Below are 22427 nucleotides of genomic sequence, written 5' to 3'. Positions count from 1 at the left end.
AGGTTAACAGCCATTGAGGAACCCATACAGGTTCCTCTGACAACCAAGGTATAGGCAATGCACCCTCAATGGCCCCTAGGAAAAACCAGCCCTTTCCTGTCTTGTTTTTCTGTAATAGAAACAGGGCTGGTCCTGCCTTGTAAGGCCTTCCCCAGTCCTTTTCCAGGGACACACCCCATTTCTTTCATCATTTTTTGACTCTGTGTAGAATAATCATTGGTGAGCCTAAATTCCAATTGTTTAAGAATATCTCTTCCCCATAAATTAACTGGAAGTGGCAAGACATAAGGAACAACTGTCCCTCGTCTGCCTTCAAAATCTTCCCAATGCAATACTCTTGCACTAACATCAGGAGCAGACTCATATCCAAGACCTTGTAAGGTTTGTGAAGAGCTATTAACAGGCCAGTTCTTTGGCCACCAATTGGTAGAGATAATGGTAGTATCTGCTCCTGTGTCTAGGAGGCCTGTGAAAAGCCTTCCTTGAATTTTCAACTCTAAGGTGGGGCGTTTATCTAAATCTAATGAAATAAATACATTCTGTCCTCCAGAGGAGCCAAATCCCTTCATGCCCCTAGTTAAACCTTTACTAGGAAAGAATGAATGTAAACTAGGGAGGACTAATAGCTGTGCAATTCTATCACCAGGAGCTATAGAGCTAATCCCCCTTGGTGATGAGTACATGATTTTTATTTGTCCCTCATAATCTTGATCTATGACTCCGGGGTGAACAATTAATCCTCTTAGAGTCGTAGACGATCTTCCTAGCACTAGTCCTACTGTATTCTCAGGTAAGGGTCCTGAGAAATCAGAAGGTATAGGCTGACACCCCATGGTAGGTGTTAGTACTGCTCTGGCGGTGGCACAGAGGTCCAGTCCTGCTGAGCCTGACGTGGCTCTCCTGATTGTCTTATCCTTTGATGTTGCTGAGGGTTGTTCTGCAGGTTTTCTATTGCCCCATATATTTGCAGGCCCTGGAGATGTGGGCCCCGTTGCTCGTTTTTTGGCAGAGGAGAAATTATACGTCCTCTGTCGTCTTTAACTGATCTACACTCATTTGCCCAATGTTTTCCTTTATTACACCTAGGACACATTCCAGGCACCTTTGGACGATTGTTGTTAATAGTGTTAGGCGCCCTACATTGTCTTTGTATGTGTCCCAGCTTTCCACACCTGAAACATTTAACATTAGAGGCCCTCTGAGCCGCTAAAACAGCAGCTGCCAATCCGGCATTAGATAGAGGTCCTCCTATTTCTCTACAAGCCTTCATCCATGCATTTAATCCTTTCCCTTTCCAAAGTGTAATAGCATTTCTGCATTCTCTAGTACATTGTTCAAAAATTAGTTGTTCTATGAGAGGCATGGCCGTCTCAGGATCTCCAAAAATCCTTCCTGCCGCCTCCATCATCCTTGCCACAAAGTCTGAGAACGGCTCATTGTTTCCAAAATAATTCTTGTCAAGTTTCCTGAAATCTGTCCTTTGTTAGGGAGACTTTTCCATGCTTTTACAGCTGCCTCATTAATTTGCTCATATACTTCTACAGGGTAGGCCGTTTGATTGATAGCCCATTGTCCCTGGCCTGTAAGCATGTCAAAGTTCCATTGTGGATGCCCCTGAGCTAAATTTTGCCTTGCCTGTGAAGCACAGAATTCTTGAAAAATGGATTTCCAATCTAGATATTGTCCCAGGCAAGCCTTAACAGTATTATACCAGTCATCTGGTGTCATGGCACTGACCATAAGTCTTTCTATTAATGCCTGAGTAAAAGAGGCATTGATTCCATAAGTCTGTACTGATTCGGCTAGCGTTTTTAATTGTTTTAAATCTAGTTGTGAGTGTTGTCTGGTTTGGTTAGCATCTTCCCATACGGGAAAGGCTACTCTTATCTTTTCTCTTTCCTTAGCTGTAATAAGAGAATTGGACGACAGTCTTTCCTGTCTCTCTTTTGGTTTTTTCTTTTTAACTCTAACTACTTCCTCCAATGGTGGGGCAGATGGGGCATACCCCGGTGCATAAGGTGAATCCAGCCCGTATCTTTCAGACTCATAACAGGCTGCTTCTTTATCTAACTCTGCCTGTTCCTCAAGATCTAACACACTATCAGAGGATGAGGTGTCGGTATGCTCTGTATCTTCTTCATCCCCCGAGGACGTCTCCTCAGAGGCGGAGTCATTAATTCTTAAATTCTGAAACTCAGTTAACACAGGATATAGTTTTCTCTTAGGCTCTTCCTGTTTTTTATGTTCCTTTTTTGTAGCTACTTCTTTCTTAATTTCCTCTTTTTTCTTTTCCTTTTTCTTTATTTTATTTTTAGCGCTCTTATCCTTTTCTGCTTCTGATAGGCTATCCTGGTGTTCTGCTAAAGCTCTTTGTCCCTCTCTTACCTTGTCTTGGCATTTTGTATCCTCTATACACGGAGGGCAAGTACACTCCTTTCCTTGTGTATGGTAGTTAAAACAGAAGCAGAGCACAAGAACTACCACAGCCTAAACAGGGATAGCAATAGCAAAATCGACAGGATCCACCATACCTTGCAAAAAAGCGTCTAGACTTCTCGCACCGTCAGTTCTGAACCCTCTGTTGAGCCAACAGGATCCCTCGAAACTGGATAAAACACCGAGACGTTCGGCTTCGTTCCCGGGTTTCGGCACCAGTTGCGGCGCGCAGCCTCGCTGATAAGTAGAACGCCACACTCAGGATTCTTCTGACAGCAATTTATTGTACAGCTCTTTTAGATGGCAGTGAGGCGAGGGACCCCCAAGCCCCAAAAACCTGTGGCTTATATAGAGCCCTAGGAGACGTGCCACACACTCATTGGCTCTTATGATATCGCCAAATTAGCATACTGGTTTTCGCACCTTTCGCAGGCGCACATTCAAGCAAGGCTCTCAAGAAGAACCAGGAAGCAGGAAACCGGCGCCATGTTGCAATGGCGAATGCGGCTCCTAACACAAAGCTAAGGATTTGCTTGAGCCTCAGAGAAGATTTTGTGTGGGATGGTAAACCATGACAGGAAGCTTGGTCAGGTAGAGCGGGTCTGAGACCCAGAGACTCAGTGGGCACACACCTGAGACTTAGGTGACTCCCTGCTCTCTGTCAGATTCCTGGCCTGGAACACATGTCACACATCCACATAAGGAATTGTGGCCTGTGGTCATATAGGCACAGAACAGAGTTCTCCATGCTAGTGAGGTACCTAGTGGCCCTGAGGGCTTAGCCAATCAGCTTCCCTTCCCAGACATTCCTCCCTGCAATAGGTATTTCAATAGGCTGATGTGTTGAAGGTTTGGTTCCCAGAGGTGGAGCCTGTTGGACTTGGAAGTTTGAACAATAGCAGAACATCTAAGGTGTTAGGGAGTCTTTAGTGTGACTGACATTTTGTGCTGTAAAATGGATATGCTTTTTGGGAAACAGGGCAGAATACCACAGTCTGAATTTCAAATGTCACACTATCCTGATGATTAAATGCATGGTGAAAGCCAGGCATTTGGAAGTGGTGGAACGTTAAGCAATGGTGACCTGTGGGAAGCCTTAGGCCACTGTGCATTCATCTCTTAAAGTAATCAGGGAGTCTGGCCCCTCCTCATCCTCTCCTGCATCCTGGGTGTAAGATGAGTGATTTTATCTCATTTTGTACCCTTACTACAACCCCCAAAGCTGTGGAGCCAAGCAATCATGGACCAGATTCTCCAAAATTATGATCCTGAGTAACCCTTTTCTGTTTATAAGCTGAACATTCCAAGAATTCGTTATAGTAATAGGAAGCTGTTCACACTTTGGTTTGTGAAATCTAAGTAGATTTGTGTGTGTGTGTGTGTGTGGTGTGTGTGTGTGTGTGTGTGTGTGTGTGAATTCCTAGTTTATTCCATGTTCTTAGCACCATGGTTTTCTCTCTGAGCTCCATCTTCCAAGCTCTTAAAGTAGATGCTGAAGGTAGAATCCATATTTAACAAGTTTCAAAGTGGCCAAAACCTGCTACTGTCTAGGGCTGTGGCGGTTTGAGTGATAGTGACCCCCATAGAGCCATTCTTGTTCCCCAGGTGGTGGGACTGTTTGGGGAGGATCAGGAGGTGTGGCAGTTTGAATGAGAAGGTCTATAGGGAGTGGCACTATTGGGATGTGTGGCCTTGTTGGAGCAAGTGTATCACTGGGTGTGACTATGAGGTTTCAAAAGCTCAAGCCATGCCCAATGTCACTCTCTCTTCCTGCTACCTGCTGATCTGGGTGTAGAGCTCTCAGCTCCTTCTCCAGCACCATGCCTGCCTGGATGCCCCCATGCTTCCTGCCATGATGATAATGGACTAAACCTCTGAACTGTAAGCCAGCCCCAGTTAAATGTTTTCCTCTATAAGAGTTGTCATGGTCATGGTGTCTCTTCACAGCAGTAAAACCATAACTAGGACAAGGGATGTTGTCTTGTTAAAGGAAGTGTGTCACTAGGGGTGGGATTTGACATTTCAAAAGCCCATGCCATTTTCAATTCTCTCCCTCTCTCTCTCTCTCTCTCTCTCTCTCTCTCTCTCTCTCTCTCTCTCTCTGCCTTGTGATTGCTTTCTCAACATATAAGATCTTAGTGACTGTTCCAGCACCATGCCGTCTGCCTGCTGCCATGCCCCGCACCATAACGTATATGGGGTTTAATCCTCCAGAACGATGAGCCCAATATTAAATGTTGCCTTGGTTACAGTGCAGTACAACTCTCCTCAACTGAATAGCTTGAGCAAAATCAGCAAGTGAAGCCAAAGGCCTTCCCCTGCTCTGACCAAGGACATGATGGAAGACTAAATAGCTTCTACTGACAATCTACCCACCTGTCTTCTCTGGAGCTCTAGAGTAGCATGAGCCAGATTATAGCAGGCCATTGATAAGAATCCGCCACACCCCCACAAGCCCACAGGGAGTGTCACTATTGAGAGGTGTGGCCTTGTTGGAGCAAGTGTGTCACTGAGTGTGGGCTGTGAGGTCTCAGAAGGTCAAGCCAGGCCCAATGCCATTCCCTCTGTCTGCTGCCTGTTGATCGGGTGTGCTCCTTCTCTTCCACCATGCCCGGATGCCTCATGCTTCCTGCCTTGACGATAATGGACTGAGCCTCTCAACTCCTGCTCACCAGTTCTTATGAAACCCAGTGTTATGGACAATGTATAACAGCAGGTGTATACAGTTAACAGCAGTCGTTTCAAAGGGAGCTGTCCTGGGGCTGGAATGTAGCTCAAGGATAGAGCATTTGCTTTTTGTATACAAGGCTCTGGCCTTGATCCTGAGCACTGAAAGGAGCTGTACTTCCCTTACAACAAACAGAATCAGTTTTCATCAAATCTTCCTCTTTACAGACATGAGATGAAAGTAACCCAGCATATTACAATGTAGAAACACAGCGTCAGACAACATAAACCTTGGGAACCTTTGTCAGTTCAGTGTGCTTATGATGTAATTACCACTCAAAACTGCTGAGAGCCAACTGTAGAAACAATACCCAGCCCCGGGGACTCCAAGGTTGGCCCACACCACTGTCACCACACTCACGTCAAATAGACACTCTCTCCCTAGACTCCCAGGCTGTCAACCCTCTTCTCGTCTTTCCCAGGTACTCTGAACTCAGGGAAGGGGAGCCTCTGATGATGAGTCCTGCAGATTAACACTGTGGGGCTAGGGAGGTAGAACAGTGCTTAAAGTACTTATCACTCAAGTGCAAGGACCAGAATTTGGATTTGCAGACCCTGCGTAAATGCCAGATAGGTGTAGTGGTCCATCTGTAATGGCAGGCACTCTCAGAGAGCAGAGACAGGGATCCCTAAGACACAGTGGCTAGCTAAACAGGAGTGTCAGAGAGCTGGTCAATTCAGACAGTTTGCCTTGGAGAAGAGCAGTCAAGGCAAATTCTCGATGTCAACCTCTGCCCTCCCCAGGCACCTGCACACACGCAAACATGCAGATATATATGCATGCACACAAAGGCATGAGAAAAGATAAAAGTAAAATTGTCAAGCATTTACAATGCTTATGGTGTAACTACTACTCCAAACAAGTGAGAATCAAACCCAGAAATAACAAAGCACAAACCCAAGCTCTAGAGTAGGCCAAGGGCCTGAGAAGACGCTGCCTAGTCTCCAGCTCACCAGGTCTTATGAAACCCAGTGTTATGTACAATGTATATATGCCAAAGAAAATAGAAAAACAATGTTGAAGTAGGTGTCTTTATAATACAGTAAATAGTGACGTTTTCTTGGATCAAATCATGAGATTCAATATTTTATATATGAAGATGGAGGGAACTGTTGATTAGCCTTGCCTCAATGTTGAACAATCATTTATTGTAAGGAGTATCATAATTTTATAGTTAGAATTGATGAAATATGGCTTTAAAAATCATACTTCTCAAAAACTTAGAACCAAAGTATATTATTAAATATACTAGTTGGGTCCGTGTTCACAATAGGAGGATATTCTTTTTTTTAAAAGATTTATTTATTTATTATTTATTTATTTTATGTATATGAGTACACTGTAGCTGTCTTCAGACACATCAGATCCCATTATAGATGGTTGCTGGGAATTGAACTCAGGACCTCTGGAAGAGCAGTCCATGTGTGGGAAGCCATGGTAAGGCCTTACTCTTGGCAAACACTCATCCTTGGATCTTCTATCTACTGTTCTTCTTTCTGCTTACCTTCCATGATTCACTTGTCAGTTCTCAAAACTTCAAACAAGGACTCATAGCAACCCACCCTAGTAACCCTTCCTCCTGACCTTCAGATTTAGCCAACATCCTGCTAGATAGATGTTTTTAGAACCCCTAGTAATGGCAAGGCTTTGTGAGAACAACAGGTATAACCTAGTTAGACCCCATAGCTGCAGCCAGCTTCCTCCATCTGCAAACCCCCCTTTCCCTTCCTGCCCCTCCTCATATCCTGTTTTTAGAGTATATAACTGGTGTGAACAATAAAATCTTTGCCAGCTTGATCCGACTTCTTGACTTGCTGTGCCTCTTTATTTTCTCACACGTCTCAGCCCTCTCCACAGGGTCTGGGGGTCCCACTTGATTATCCAGCAGGACTGGACATCCATGCTCTTAACCACTGAGCCATCTGTCCAGCCCAGGAGCATATTCTTAAAGCTGTTTCTGTTTTGTGTCTCATTTCATTGGAATGAAGAATGGGCTGGCAATTACGTTAATTTCTCAGAGCTGTCTTACAGGAACCATAGAAGTCATGGATTTTATTTTAGAAATACTTTTTACTTGAATCATGGATTTGGAGATACCTTCAATAAAGGCAGTGTGAGGCGTCTCAGGAGACCTGATTCCTCAGGACTGCATGCTCCCTGTCAGCTGGCGAGGACATAGGCGGCAGAGCATCTCAGGAGGGTAGCTTGGAGACCTCGGCTATGGGTTATATAAAAGCCATTCTATTATATTTCTATTGCAGAATGTCTCATTCTTCATTTTAACTACTACAAAATCCATTGTGTGTAACACACACACACACACACACACACACACCTTTCCACCTTCTGCTTTCATTTAGCTTCCTTGATTAGTCTAGAGCTAGAAAGTAAAATTTTCTGGCCCTCACTGTTGATGCTTCTTTCCTGCTTTTGATCCAGAGGTAAGGTGGCTACTTTATACATCACAGGGAATAAAACAGTTGTTAACACTGCCGAGCCCAGACAAGTGTACAGAATTACTGGGAGATCTGGATAGTGTCCTTGAAGAATTCCAGATAGTGCAGGAGTCGCCATTACTCCCAGAGCAGCACCAATCAGAATAAACGCTGCGGACTTCCCAGTTAAGGTGGTGTACTGCTCAATCCAGGAGATGCCGCTGGGAAACGTGGCGGCCATTGAAGCTCCATACACAGACGTCGCGATCCAGAGACAGAGACGGCTCTTGTCAAAAAGCACCAGAAAGAAAGACGCGACCAGGCTGCCAATGTTACACAATACAACCATGGTTCCAGGCTGTAAGAGCGTTGCAAAGAAGATGGCCAGGCCCCTGCAGGCTGCAAAGGTCCCCCAGAAGATGGAGTTCAAGCCAGCTGCCTCGCTCTCTTCCATGCCAACATAGGTGGTGGCGAATGAGAATACAAAAGAGCTGTAGGTCACCTCGGCTCCCACATAGACGAAAAAGAAGAGGAAGAGGAAGCATAGCAGGGCCCAGTGATATTTAGCCCTTCGAGCTCCCTGGGCAGATGCTGAGGACTTTTTCTGCCTTGAGCTTTTCTTAAAGAAAGGAGCAAACAGAAAGACAGAAACTACTAAGACATAGGTGCCAATAGAAGCATATGTCCACAGCAGATTCATGTCATCGGGTACCGCGAACACAGAGTCTGAGGCGGCTTCAAAGGATTGGTTCAAGGCTGAACGGTCAAATTGGGGCTCTGTGTGGTTCTGAGCAGATGCTGTGGTACCCCAGGCCAATTTAGCCAGCAGGGGAGCCAGAAAGGCACCCAAGGCAAAGCTGAAGTGCAAGGCCTGCATGTGTGGGGCTTCTTTGTCCCCCCAAAGATCCAAGATGAGGACGTTCCCACCTACCAACAAAGGAAATGATTTAAGTTAAATATAGTTTAACTTATCTAATACATGACAGATGTTCTAAATGATCAAAGACTGCACCTGATTCAACTCTGTGATGTAAGATCTCTGTACACACTGTCTCATCCTTACACATGAGATCCAACTATCTGATCCACTACCACCTCTTAGAGCCAGGCACATTAGCAAAGGCTTTTTGATAAAATATGCTGACAATCCCCTGGGGAATTTTATTTGATACACTTGTTTATATATAATATATAATTGTCATGGTTTGTATAAGCTTGGCCCAGGGAGTGGCACTATTAGAAGGTGTGGCCCTGTTCTAATAAGTGTGGCCTTGTTGGAGTAGGTGTGTCACTGTGGGTGTGGGCTTTAAGACCCTCATCCTAGCTGCCTGGAAGTCAGTATTTTTCTAGCAGCCTTCAGATGAAGATGTAGAACTCTCAGCTCTTCTGCACCATGCCTGCCTGGATGGTGCTTTGTTCCTGCCTTGATGATACTGGACTGAACCTCTGAACCCATAATCCAGCCCAATTAAATGTTGTCCGTATAAGAGTTGCTTTGTTCATGGTGTCTGTTCACAGCAGGAAAATCTAACTGAGACAATAATATACATATGCATGTGTATGCATACACTTCAGACACATTATCAACCCTTTTTGTACTTGCAATAATAAAAATACTATTTATTTATGTTTAAAACACACGCAAAATACTCATTCAGAATCCTAGCCCTGGTGTGCCTATTACAGGAAATAATATATGTTTTAGACTCTGCCCTTAATTCTATCAGAGGACCTACAAGAAGAGAAGTCTAAAACTTCAAGCCCATAGCTACATCTTTTTTAAAATGATTGATTTTAAAAATTCATTCCACTCTGAATTTGCAACCAAACAAAGCCTAAAGAAAGAAATAGTCCCACATCTGTAAGACAACATTAGACAGAGACAGAAAGGATAGAAGGTTGGAATCTGGAAGTACACCAGTATCACCTATGTCATTTAATAGGTTTTCGGGGGGGCAGATGAGTGTGTGGACGTGCACAGACTTGTGTGCATGTGCAGGTGCCAGAGGTCCCAGAGTCTTATCATCCCCTGCCTTACTGTCATGAGACAATGTCTCTCATTGATCCGAAAGCTTGCCATTTGTCTAGGCTAGACAGCCAGTGAGTTCTTGAATCTTCTTGAGTCACCTCCCCCACCCCTGTAGGCTTTCAAAGACATCATCACATGTACAGAAACTTTACTGTAGAGGGAGGGTTTGAGAAAGCAAAGGACAAAAATAAATAAATGCAAAGAAAGTAGCACAAAGCACTGGCCCTTGGCTTTCCCTCTTCTGATCCTGACAGCAAGAACCCCTAATCTCTCATAGAACAGAATCTTTAAGATCATTTATCGTCGGATAATTAGAATATCTAATTTACATGAAGAACAGTTGCTAGCAGGGTGGTTCTGAGTCGATGGCTCTATGGCCAGGTTCATAGTTCCCTGACATTTCCAGTCCATCACAGGGAACGGTTTAATACCTTCTCCACTCCTCTCAGCAGTAGCATGCTCCAGTCTCAGATATGACTCTGAGTGATTCACTAACCTGTATCCAGAACACCAAAAGAGACACCCGTAACAGACATCATGGCAGTCAGTGAGGCAGCTGTTTTACAGAAAGGAGTGAGGTAAAGACCGGCCATGGTGATCAGGTTGGACAGCCCTGAAAGAACACAGTTGAAAGAAGTCAAGGTCAATACTCATGCAGTCTAGAGACAAGTCCTCCAAATGCAAACAGGATCAAATTAAAAAAGGGTATAACCTTGTGCTGGTCAGAGTTGAACCTTCTACAAGCAGCCATGCCCTTGTATGATCTTTATGGGCTATAAAATGTAAAAGGTTATGAAATGAATATAATTTTATTACTGATAGAAGAGTTCGCCATGGTTTATAACAAAAGAGGTAAAAACTATCTACTTAAATGTTTTACATTTCAGAACCACAAGGAGGCTCAGCAAGATGGCTCAGTGCTGCCAAGTCTGATGACCTCAGTTAGAGCCCAGGAACCTACCTATGGAAGAGAAAGTTGTCCTCTGACCTGCATATGAGGCCTCTGGAACGTGCACAACAATTAATTAAACGAATCTTAACAATTAAAAAAATAGTCCAAATGGAGGGGGCATAGTTAGAGGCCTGGCTCAGGGACTGAACATGAGCCATGCATGTGTGAGGACCAGAGTTCCAATCCCCGGTACCCACCTAAAAGCTGGGTGGTCATGGTGGCCCCTTGTAATCTCAGAGTTTAGAGGCTTCCCAGAGCAAGCTGGCTGGCCAAATTAGTCAAATAAGTGGACTTTGGGCTCAGTGAGTGAGCTTGCTTCATTCAGTAAAGCAGAAAACAGTCAAGGAACACACCTGTGGCCTCCATGTCTACACACACATATCTGAACACACATGAGCCCACACACACATGAATATGAATACACACCACACACACACACACACACTCACACATATGCACACAGGCAAAACAAAACAAAACAAAATCCAAGAACTAAAAGGAATGTTTATATATGGAATAACAAAAAGGCCAAATGGAGGGATTAGTTTAGGAGTTTATAGTAAAACTTTTTTTTTTTTTTTAGTTTTAGTTCTAGTTTTTCAAGACAGGGTTTCTCTGTGTAGCCCTGGCTGTCCTGGAACTCACTCTATAGACCAGGCTAGCCTTGAACTCAGAAATCCGCCTGCCTCTGTGTCTCAAGTGCTGGGATTAAAGGCGGGTGCCACCACTGCCTGGCTATAGTAAAACTTTTAACAAGTTAGTTTGTGGACTTGGGAGGAGAATACAAGGCATAGTTTCCGGGCTGGCATTTAGATCAGTGGTGGAACAACTGTGTAACAGGATTCTCCACAAACCAAACCTTACATGTATATAATCCCTGTATGGATTCTTTCAGTCTACTTTGGATGTAAGAGGAGGTTCACTCATTTATTCAACAGGAACAAGAACCTTTCCCATCCACTTCTAGGGTTGCGGCAGGCATCCTGGGCTCTGCGCTGATGCGAGCAGAGGATAAAAATGCAGCCTGAGGAACCCATCAACCTTCTGCGCCCCCTCGTGTCCAGTCCAGGTTTCAAGAGCAGTAGCGTCTTATCTCTACGGCTCTGGGAATCCTGCTAAGCCTCGGATAAACACAACTCTGGGGACAATGCGCTTATATGTGCATCTGGAATAGAGCCTGAGTTTCGGTGAAGGCTGACAGGACTTGCGATTGCTAACACTCCCTTCACAGGGTTAGTCATTTCCAGGGGGCTCCAAAATGATTGCCTGTCACTGACATGGGACGTTAGACTCTGGCAAAGCAGTTGTGGGAGACAGCAAAACACAGTAATACTTCGATTGTCTATGTCTCCAGGCTACTGCTAAATATGCTAAATCACAGGGTAAATATACTACTGTGTATTTAGAGACAAATTGCAAACTTAGTAACAGAAACAAAGGAACGAAAATCACTGTTAGCTTACCCAAAAGTAGAAAATGATTCATGCAGTCGAAAAGCACCCCACCAACCACAGAGCCACACAAGTAGCCGAGGGCGCGGCCCACGAAGATTTCGGAAAGGCTACTGATGTTACGGTTCACGTTTCTTGCCAGGTCTGGAAATGTGGGTCCCAGCACAGATGCGCTCACTCCCTGAAATTCACAAAGCCAAAAGCTCTTACTTATAAAGCAATATTTATCTAATTAAATTTATAGTTGTAAAAAAAAGTAGTGGGATGCGGTTACATGCCAGAGAGTGACTTAAAGGCCCACGGCAAGGAAGTATACTAAAATTACACAACCATGGAGCTCCTGTTGCTTTTCTTCGGTTCAAGCCTCTCAGTTGTTCAAAAGTTCTTTATTCTGTGGCTTTATTTTGCACTGTTTCTATTTGACAATACCTTAAAAGACTGCTGTGTATTAAAAGCTAACGTGGACCTTGGGATATAACCATGGTAGGCTGCTTGTCTAGCATGCACAAGTCCAAATTCAATGGCTAGCACAACAAATTAATAATTATTTTTATTTTTTCCATTTATTTAGTATGTGTACATGCGTATACCATTGTGTGAAGGGGACAACTTGTGTCAGCCAATTCTCTCTTACCACCATGTGGCTTCTGAGGATCAAGCTCAAGGCCATCAGTAATAATAATAATAATGATAATAATAATGATAATAATTTATAAGATGCACCATTAATCTTATATTTGAAATAAGTTTTTAGTATAGTATTTACAAGTATATCATAAGTACCAATATGATAATTTACATATCAAAATTCTAAACATCAGATTGTTCTAATATTTATATTATTAAAACTGAACTACTTCTGATGCAGATGGGGCTCATACACATACAGAATGCACAGGAGATAAATCACCTGACCTTACTACATCTATACGTTCCTTCAACGAAACCCTCAGCCATCGGAAGCACAGATCATCAACCTTCCTTGCAATGTGTTACACACACCAGGTAGAGCATGACTTTAACAATAAAATGTTAAAGAATGACAATTTATTGTTCAGAGTAAATCTGGTCTGTAGCTACCGCAGTATGTGAGGAACTCTAACCCAACCTGTCAGCACACTAACCTTCCGAGTGTATTTCCCATAACACACGGCCAGTTTCACGGGCTGCACAATGTGTAGGCTGTGATCAAACAAGGCGAAATTTAAGCTGAACCAATCTCAGCTATTTCGGTACATCATTTCTTTTCTCTGTCTAAAAACCTTCCTCTCCCCAACTGTTGGGTAGGATTGTCTACTTCCACCGACTCCAGAAGCTCCCGACTTACGAATCCTCCTTTGCTCAAACAAAACGTTTTTAAAATATTTATTTATTTTACGTATGTGTATGTGTGTATGCCTGAGTGTGTATACATGCACTTACTCAGGGGTCAGAAGAGAGTGTGGGAGATCCTGGAACTGGGGTCACTGGAGCGAGCCAATGTGGGGCCGAGAAGCAAATCCAGGCTCTTGGGAGAGCAGCAGGTGCTCATAACTTCCGACCTCCCTTTCCAACCCCTCAAATAACATTTCACCAAATGTTTGTCATCAGATGTGCAGTGCTAAAGAAACCTCCAGTGATGGCCTTGTCATCAGATGATCATACAAATGGACCAGCCAGAGTCTCTTGTGCCAGTGATCTTACACGGCAGCTGAGGTCACTGCAGGTTGCCTCCTTGATTTGAGCTCTATGGGTTTGTGTCGAGCCCTCTGTGGAGCAGTGATACCTCGTTGGACTGCCCACTAGAGGGCGCTTTTGAAATGGATCCCTCTGGCGAAGGTGGCTGGGAGCCTGATTTCTGGAACACTTGCTTACTGTCACAAAGTTAAGGGCCCAGAACCTGTGTACATATGGGGCTGGGACAGGAATAAGTTAACTTTGTTAAGACATCTTTGAACTACATAGTAGCTGGAAGGGTGGTATTTTCACCTAGATGAACTTGCTCCCTTGCGAGGTACTATGGAAAAGAGTCCAATGCCTTAAAATCAGTGCCTTGCACTCGTTAAAGCAGTGGTTCTCAACCCTCCTAATGTTCCGACCCTTTACTACGTACAGATTCTCATGCTGTGGTGACCCCCGACCATAAAACTATTTTAGTTACTACTTTATAACTGAATTTTTGCTACTGTAAATAGCAAATACTGTGTTTTCCAATGGTCCAAGGAGACCCCTGTGAAAGGCAATTCGGCCCCAAGGGAGTGGGGACCCACAGACTGTTTTAAAGGGTTTACAGCTGTGCATGTGAAAGGCAGCTGTCCGCAGAGCGATCGTGGTGTTTGCCATGGTTACTGTCCTCAGAAGGTGTGGTGCAGGGGTGGTTGGTCACCCTCACAGCACCAGAGCATCCTGGAGATACACGGGTGCCTGCTGTGGCACGGAGGCACAGCAGCCTGAGGAGCTAAGCCAATGAGGCTGGGGCACAGTGCGCACCTCAGCCTGGGAATCTACACACCCACGAGCTGTTCCAGCTCAGCAGGGAGGAAAAATGGCAGGACCAAGTCTTGTCCTTCAGGCAGGGGAGGCGGCGTCCAGGGCACCCTCCACCTGGGTCAGCCCGGAAGGATCCTCCAAGCTCCTGAGGCTGTCAGGGTCGTGGTTCCCCCTCTCTCTAAGTAGAGCAGTGTGGTTTAAACAAATAGTAATACAATACATTTTAAATGAGCTAATGGCCCCCTCCTATAGGATCCTTTGGAAAAGGAAAAAACAAGTCTTAAATATCTTTTCACATATATACTTTTCTATTTGCTTATGACCTTGCTAACTTGTGAGAGACTTCTGTCACTAAATGCTAAAGCAGGTGTGGTGACTATCTATGATCCTAGCACTCCTGAGACTTTGGCTAGGCAAAGAAGGTCAAGCTATGTGAATGAATAACTCTTAAACAAAAAAAAAAGAAAAAAGAAGGAAGAGGCGGAGCCCACGTTCTTTCCTGGCTTATGGGTCCTGGGTAGTGTTTGGTTCATAGGATGCTGTTGATTTGATTTAATTTTCAAAGGTCTACGCATTTAGAAGTTGCAGGATTCACAAATTCTCCAATCCAAATTTTGTTTGTATATTATTTCTATTGACTTCCTTCCTACTGTGCACAAGAGATTAAGGTAAATAAATGTTAAATTATAAGTAATACATGAAGCTTAAATTACTAGAAATAAGAAAAAAGAGAGGCAGGGTTGGAGGGACGGCTCAGCGGTCAAGAGCACTGGTTGCTCTTCCAGAGGTCCTGAATTCAGTTCCCAGCAACCACGTGGTGGCTCACAACCATTTGTAATGGGATCTGATGCCCTCTTCTGGTGTGTCTGAAGAGAGCAACAGTGTACTCATATACATTAAATAAATAAATAAATAAATAAATAAATAAATCTTAAAAAAAAAAGAATCCCAGTGTGTAACTACATGGATGATAAATACACTTTGGGTTTAAGACTGTGTCAGCATTCTGTCTAAGCTCCGCCCACAGTTACCTGGCAACAGCCAGGTAGGGACCCACTATAAAAGGAGCTGCTCGTCCCCTCCTCACTCTTTTGCTCTCCCCTTCTTGCTCCTACTCTGCCCCTCACCCCTTCCCCTCTCTCCCCGTTTCCTTCCCCCCTCTCTCTCCAGGTGCTCATGGCCGGCCTCTACTCCTCTACACTCTCTCTCTCTCTCTCTCTCTCTCTCTCTCTCTCTCTCTCTCTGCCTCTACTATCCTCTTAACTCCCCTCCCCATGCCCTGAATAAACTCTAGTCTGTATTATACCATCCTGTGGCTGGTCCCGCAGAGGGAAGGGCTGCCTTAGCATGGGCCTTTCCCCAATAACTCACCACAGCTTCATAGAACATATCCCTTCTCTCTTTATCTCTTTACAAACACGTCAGACTGCCTATATGATATGGCGATGATTTATTTTATTAAGGAGGTTAAGCTCAGTTCTAAAATGAGAAGAGGAAAGACACAGGACAAAATCGAATAAATGGGACATTACAGAGCTGGGGTGCAGCTCTGTTGGCACAGTGCCTTCCGGGAAGCCCTGGGTTCAGCCGATCTGCACTTCAGGCCTCTATCTGTCGTTTTTAAGTCCTGTATGTAAGAGTCAGCCCTAGCAGCCTTCCCTGGAGTCCTAGCTAATCACGAGCCCAGGGCAGGGAAATGGATTGAGCCCAGGAGTTGTGGTCAGCACGGGTAACATAGCAAGACTCCCCTCATAAAGCTGGCACGCAACACACACAAACAACTTGCCTTGCCAAGTGCACTAATACTGTACGGAACTCTCCTCTGATCATTAACCACGGTCCTCTTAAGTCTTGCCATGTGCAGTTAATTGTTTGGTCTGAAAGGACAACCGTGGAAAGGACTATCAAGTCCCCCTGGCCTGGGTAGGAATTCCCAGACCCAGCGGCTCACAAACATCAAGCTGATGTTTAACCCAGCATCAAGCACAGTAAGAACTAAGTACCAAGGAATGACTTGGCAGATTCGCATGCTAAGTTAGTCAGCGGTGAAATTACTAAGCTATGCAATTTGAAAGAACTCCAAGGATTGGCCCAAGTCCGCTTACCTATCAGAACCTATTAAGTATGGGGTACTAAGGACCTGAACTTCAAAGGATGTAAATCCCGTGCTAAGCGTGGACACATGGAGCGCTTGCCTCCTGGTGCTTGCTCAGTCCTCAAAGCTTCTAGCATTAACAGCTCTGCACTCTAAGATACACGTGGTGGGGGACGGGGAGACCCAAACTGTAACAAACCATTGGTGGATTTGTATTTTCACTGCAAAGGGCTTCTAACCCGTGTTGGCATTCCCATTCCATCCATCATTTTAGTTAAGACAATAAAGCTCCAAATCCTGTGATTTTAGCGGCTGGCTGAGTCAGACCCAGATGGAGCTCTCTCACACTGCACCCGGGGTGCCCATTTTCTAGGCGTTTGGAGGGTGCCCGACGCAGGAAGACTGATGCTGTAACAGTAGCTGCAGTTAAATTAGAAGTTGTGTTTCCCAGCAGAGTTCCTGGCCACAACGCCACTCAAGTTGCTCCTCATGCAGGTTGAATAACAGCTAAGTAAGGAAGCACAGACGCAAAGGCTGTAGGGAGCCCAGCTCCTGAATTGCCCGGATGGACTCAGTCATAAGCACTTCTAAGGGGTGGCAATTGGATCCACTCCCACTGGGGAGCATAGACTGAGCCCTTCTGAACTGTCCCTGCTGCTGTCCCCCTGGTGACAGCATCTGAGTCCTCACAGTCACCTAAACTGCGACGTGATCCAGTAGGCTAAGGTTCCGCACATTAATCTAAAGTATATTTTCACTAGGACCAGCCTACAAGCAGATAGCTTTCCCAAGAACATAGGCTATGATTTCCCTGCCATTTTGAAGGTGTTAGCTACCCCCCCACACACACACGCGCACACACACACGCACACACACACACACACACACGCACGCACGCACGCACGCACGCACGCAAGCACACACGCCTGGGCGTCTATAATCCCTTCCTTCTGCTTGCAGGGAACCACAGGGAAACGCTGTAGTCTTTGGATATGTCGTAAACCAGCGCTATTGCCAAATCCCCTGCACATCCATAGCGAGTTAACTAGAACTGCAGAGTGGAAAGCTCTCCTTGACATTCTGGAGATCATTGCTGCTTGTGATACACTCACTGGAAATGACCTGTCCAATTACTAGCTAATCACGGCCAAATACATGTCAGTAAAAAGGTATTGTGTGCACAAGACCAAGGGATAACTATGGGCAAACCACATTAAGTCTAACTTAATGCTATTAAGTGAGATGCTATACCTCTACAGCAGGATCCAAAGGAAGCTTCCCAGCAGACCTTGATAGGTTTCCTTCGAGGTGAATGAATTTAATTGATATCTGCTTGGCTGCCACTAGGTGGCGATCTTTTCCACCTCAAGGGCCTTAAATTGAAATTGTAGACTTCTGCCTCCTGAATTACTTTTCTGTAAGTTTCTATACCTTCCATAGTCAAAGAAGTCAATACTCAAAATGAGTGCCCACCTTTGATAGACATGTTAGTCTCCATTGAAGAAAGTTTCTAAAAGAGTTTCTACTTATTCCTTTTGCAGCAGTGGGGTGCTAGTTGTATGGAAGGTAAAGCTACCTGTAACTTGGGGGAAATTCTGATCTTGTAACTGGTAAAAACTCCCATGGGTTCTGAAATGTGAAGCCACTCTCTGAAAGGTGAGAACATTTACATACTGACTGGAACAAAATTTCACTTTAGAGCTCCTCCTTGGGGGACTGGAGACATTGCTCAATGACTTAGAACCTCCACAGGGCCCTCAGTTCCATTCCCAGCACCCAGGTGGGGCATCTCATTACTGGCTTCCAGGGCACCTGTATTCACATGCACGTTACTGTACACGTGACTGCTGATCTGTGGTTTCCCACAACACTGACCCTGAATAAGGAAACTTCTCAGGGGAGGAAAACACACTGAGTGTTCTTAGGAGCAGCGATCAGGTAGCCTGCAAGCATCAGGGATGGTGGAGGGCAAGTCCAGCTAGGACAAAGCTTTCAAATACTTGGGGCTAGTGGCTCTCCAGGTTCCTCTAACTTATGTTGTCAGGCTGACTACAAAAATAAATAACTCTTTAAATTAGACAATCTTACAGCCTACTGGTCTTAACTGCCATTATGCCATAGACAAGCCGTTCACAATCTGTGGGTCATAACCTTTCACAGGGGTCACATGTCAGATATCCTGAATCTCACATATTTACGTTACAATTCATAACAGTAGCAAAATTACAGTTATGAAGTAGCATCAAGAATAATTTTATGGTTGGGGTTGAGCTTAACATGTGGAACTGTATTACAGGGTCTCAGCACTGGGAAGGTTGAGAGCCCCTGGTCTAGACAAAGGTCATGGAGACTTGCACGCTAACCCTGTTGATCTCCTTATTATGTGAACACTGGCTTGTTTGATTTAGATCTTCTTGGGTCCCCACAGAAGCCTGTTATAAAAGAGTGTGCTCTGGTTTCTTAGTACTCTCTACTTGATAACCAGCATAGCGTCTCCTGTTCCTGTTGGGGTCGTTTGAGTCACAGATGTCTCCATACACTCATCCTTTGAAGGTATAGAGAATTACCTGACCAACCATAATGTCATCGTCCATTATGAATTCTGTAACTGGACCAAACTGACCGTGGCTATCATCACAGAAAGTGCTGTTGGTGCTTTTTTCAAACTGAGAGGCTGGCCCAAAAGGAAAGTGGGACTGTTAAATCAGCGTACAGCTGCTCCTGTGTGTAGGATGCTGTAATCGATCAGAATGCTCCAACTGAAGCTTTAATAAAAGACATTCTTAGACACGTGCTGACTAGCCAAGCACTGAGTCCATCACAGATGGATACAGCCCGCAATGTCCAAAGCAGGTGAGTAGTTACACGAAACCATCTTATCTCTGTATGCTTTCTGGGCCTATAGACACTGCCTGCCCGTATTTCAGAGTAGTTTTTAGCCTTCGCTAGAACAGGCTTTGGCCAGTTCCCGATTCATTTCTTTGTGCAAAGAAACTGTTAAAATCAACAAGTGTAACCTTTGTTTTTCAATAGGAGTAACAAGACCTAAAAGGTTAACCACTGGCTTTCAGAGGAAGTTCCTTGGGCCCCTTAAGAATTGTTTTCTAATTCATCTGTATTTCAAGAATGCTTGACTCTAATTGCATGGCTGTCTTCTCCAATGCACGGTGAGCCCCTTACCTAGGCAGAAGCCACCTAGGACTTAGGACTAGAGCATTTACAGCAAGCCCTGGCCCACAGAGGGACTGACCCAGAGTCTGCAATGATTTCTCCATCTTCTACCTCTCCCTCATCAAAAACAAACTCTGATTCCCTCCCTGAGATTCTTAGTTACCTGAAATCACCCCACAGGCAACTGACTCTTATCTCTCCAAGGTCGCAGTCATCACGGACAGTAGATTGAAAAGGAGTCTAAGGGGTCAGTAAAAGTCACTTCCTGCTTTGCACTTTGCTCCAAGAAAAACAGTTAAGGACCCAAATGCTCAATTTAAGTACTATTATCATTGAGAGAGACATCCTCCTGGCTTTACCAACTTAAACTCTGAGACCTGGGAAAAGTCAGTTCCTACTTTGGAATTGCTTTTCAGCTGCAAAATTAAGTTGCTAGCTGGATCTGGTCAGGGCCCAAGGAAGAACTCCCAGGAGGGCACGTTTCTGTCTAACCACCTGGGACAGTGAGGGCCATTGGTATACGCCAGAACTGCCCTCTGTCTCTCCCTCATACAGAAACCAAGTAAGGTTTGCTGCCATTGGAAAACATTAGGGTAATCATTAGGGTCATCAATTTCAAGTTTGATTAGAATTGTACCCATTCTCCTGCGGCCCGGGCAGTTTCAGTAATGCTGCACAAAGGCCACACAATGTCCATGTGGTTTCAGCCTAAGCTCTCACCATCCCCAGGAAGGCAGCATTCAGCGCCACAGTGGTGAACCAGCGCAGTGTTCTTCCCACTTGGTCACTCTTCCTTGGGGTCTCAGCCTGGAGGAGGTGCTGCTCAACGGCCGTGGCCCCGGACCCACGGGGCTCCATTTCCGACTCCAGCTTGGTGGCTCCAAAGGGTTTTTGGTGCGGTACAGCGTTTTGGAAGGGTCCCTGGAGCTCTGAGCCCCTGTTCCTTCTGGCCAGCAGATTCCTCCCAGTGCCTCCTCCCCCCACAGACAGTCCTGAGTCAGGACCTTGGGAAGCTACACTTTGGACTGTGCACGTGGTGCCGACACTAGCACTCATCTTGCACAACCCCTAAGAAGATCGCTTGACAGAAATAAGCCTTTCTCAGCAATAAGGGACCCAGCTTCTTGGGGGAAGGGAACGTGCGGGAGAACGGATGCTCTCCTGGATGCTCATTCAATATCTCTTCCGTCTAAGCGCACACAGATGGACGCACTGGTACCCTGAGAGAAAGCTGGAAGCACAGCCTGAGAACAGCCCAGTCAAGCGGCTTTGGGAGCTGGAGAAATGGCTCAGAAATTGAGAATGTTTGCTGATTTTTTTTCGGGGGACTTGAATTTGGTCCTCGGTACCCACATTGAGCAGTTCACAACCTACCTGTAACTCTAGCTCTGAGAGATCCAAGACTCTCTGAGGAGGGAAACTAGAGTCTCCCCTTCGGGTTATCTGGGAGAAAAGAAGCCATAGTCAGGCCCCACCTTAAATGACTTCCCAAACTCCCTCCCAGTCCTGTCCATCAACATCTGAGCTTTTAAATCTGCCATTTGCCACATTCATGCTACCAATACCGGTTGAACCTCATGGGTCAGCTTTCACACATAGCATCTCAACCCTCCCGACACAGAATCCACTCCAACCCTGTACAGCCAAGAGGATTATGGCTTACCGAGTACATAACAACTCACCCAAGAGTGGTCAGCAAAATCTCGCTATGGGTGGATAATGAAACAGTAGCTCATGAGCAAAATCTGGGCTGGGGATGTAGCTCAGTGCTTGAGTGCTTGTTCAGTACGCTCAGGGGCCTAGGTTCTGTACCTAGGATGGAGAAATACTTAACTCATTGGCTGGGGTCTCAACTACACACACTAACCCCAATTCCCACAGATACTTCCAGGTACCTGGAAGGGATGTGAGGAACTGGAAAGGGTCATAAGTATGAATCTTTGCTGGGTAACGTCACCTGGGGTTGGGGAGACCAAAACAGATCTTAAAAAGAGAGAGAGAGAGAGAGAGAGAGAGAGGAAAAGGAAAGGAAAAAGTCCCAGATCTTTAAAAAAATGAAGAAAGAAAGAGAGAAAGAGAGAAAGAGAGAAAGAGAGAAAGAAAGAAAGAAAGACAGACAAGGGGGGGTCTCATTTTGTAGCACAGGCTAGCCTGGAATTTACTCTGTAGCCCAGGCTGGTGTCAAACTCATGGCAATCTTCCTTCATCAACCCCCTGATGCTGATGTTACAACCTCCATACCTAGCTTAAAGCCAAATTTTATTGGATCTTTACTGAAGCCAACCATATCCCTCTTAGCCTTGGCAGTATAAACCTATATAAGCTCAGCACTCGGAGGTAGGACAGAGATCAGAAATACAAGACCATCGTTGTTGGCTACCTAGGGAGTTTGAGGCCAACCTGGGCTATGTGAAACCTTGTCTCAGGGGCTGGCAAGATGGTTCAGTGTGTGAAGGCATTTGTCATGTAAGCCTCATGTCCTGAGTTTGGTCCCCAGAACCTATGGTGGAAGGAGACAAACAACTCTTGAAAGTTGTCCCTTGACCTCCACATGAGTGTGCCACCAAACAGCAAAGAAGATAGATACATGGTCTTCAAAAACCTCAGAGATCTACAGAATATGGCATTTTAAGATGTTTTATAAGCAAAAAGCTTTTCAGA

At 45.1% G+C, this 22427-nt stretch overlaps 1 protein-coding gene across 2 annotated transcripts; it reads right to left on the bottom strand.

Moving 5' to 3' along the window:
- Positions 1–7065: 7065 nt before the first annotated feature.
- On the bottom strand, positions 7066–20721 carry LOC114622660 (sodium-dependent glucose transporter 1). 2 transcript variants are annotated; one of them, XM_028769079.1, is made up of 4 exons: positions 20487–20721; positions 12044–12212; positions 10125–10241; positions 7066–8526 (listed from the first exon to the last, which is right to left on the bottom strand). In XM_028769079.1, the coding sequence occupies exons 1-4, from the start codon at positions 20622–20624 to the stop codon at positions 7517–7519; spliced, it is 1434 nt and encodes a 477-aa protein (XP_028624912.1). In that variant the 5' UTR covers positions 20625–20721; the 3' UTR covers positions 7066–7516. The 2 variants fall into 2 exon arrangements, with proteins under 2 accessions (XP_028624912.1, XP_028624913.1); XM_028769080.1 differs by having other exon boundaries at positions 7357–7382; positions 20487–20624.
- Between the last annotated feature and the right edge of the window lie 1706 nt (positions 20722–22427).

The sequence above is a fragment of the Grammomys surdaster genome, unplaced genomic scaffold (assembly GCF_004785775.1).
Source record: "Grammomys surdaster isolate TR1022 unplaced genomic scaffold, NIH_TR_1.0 190, whole genome shotgun sequence".
Lineage (NCBI taxonomy): Eukaryota > Metazoa > Chordata > Mammalia > Rodentia > Muridae > Grammomys > Grammomys surdaster.
The sequence above is the reverse complement of the archived record's forward strand: the minus strand, read 5'-3'. Positions and strand labels throughout refer to the sequence as shown.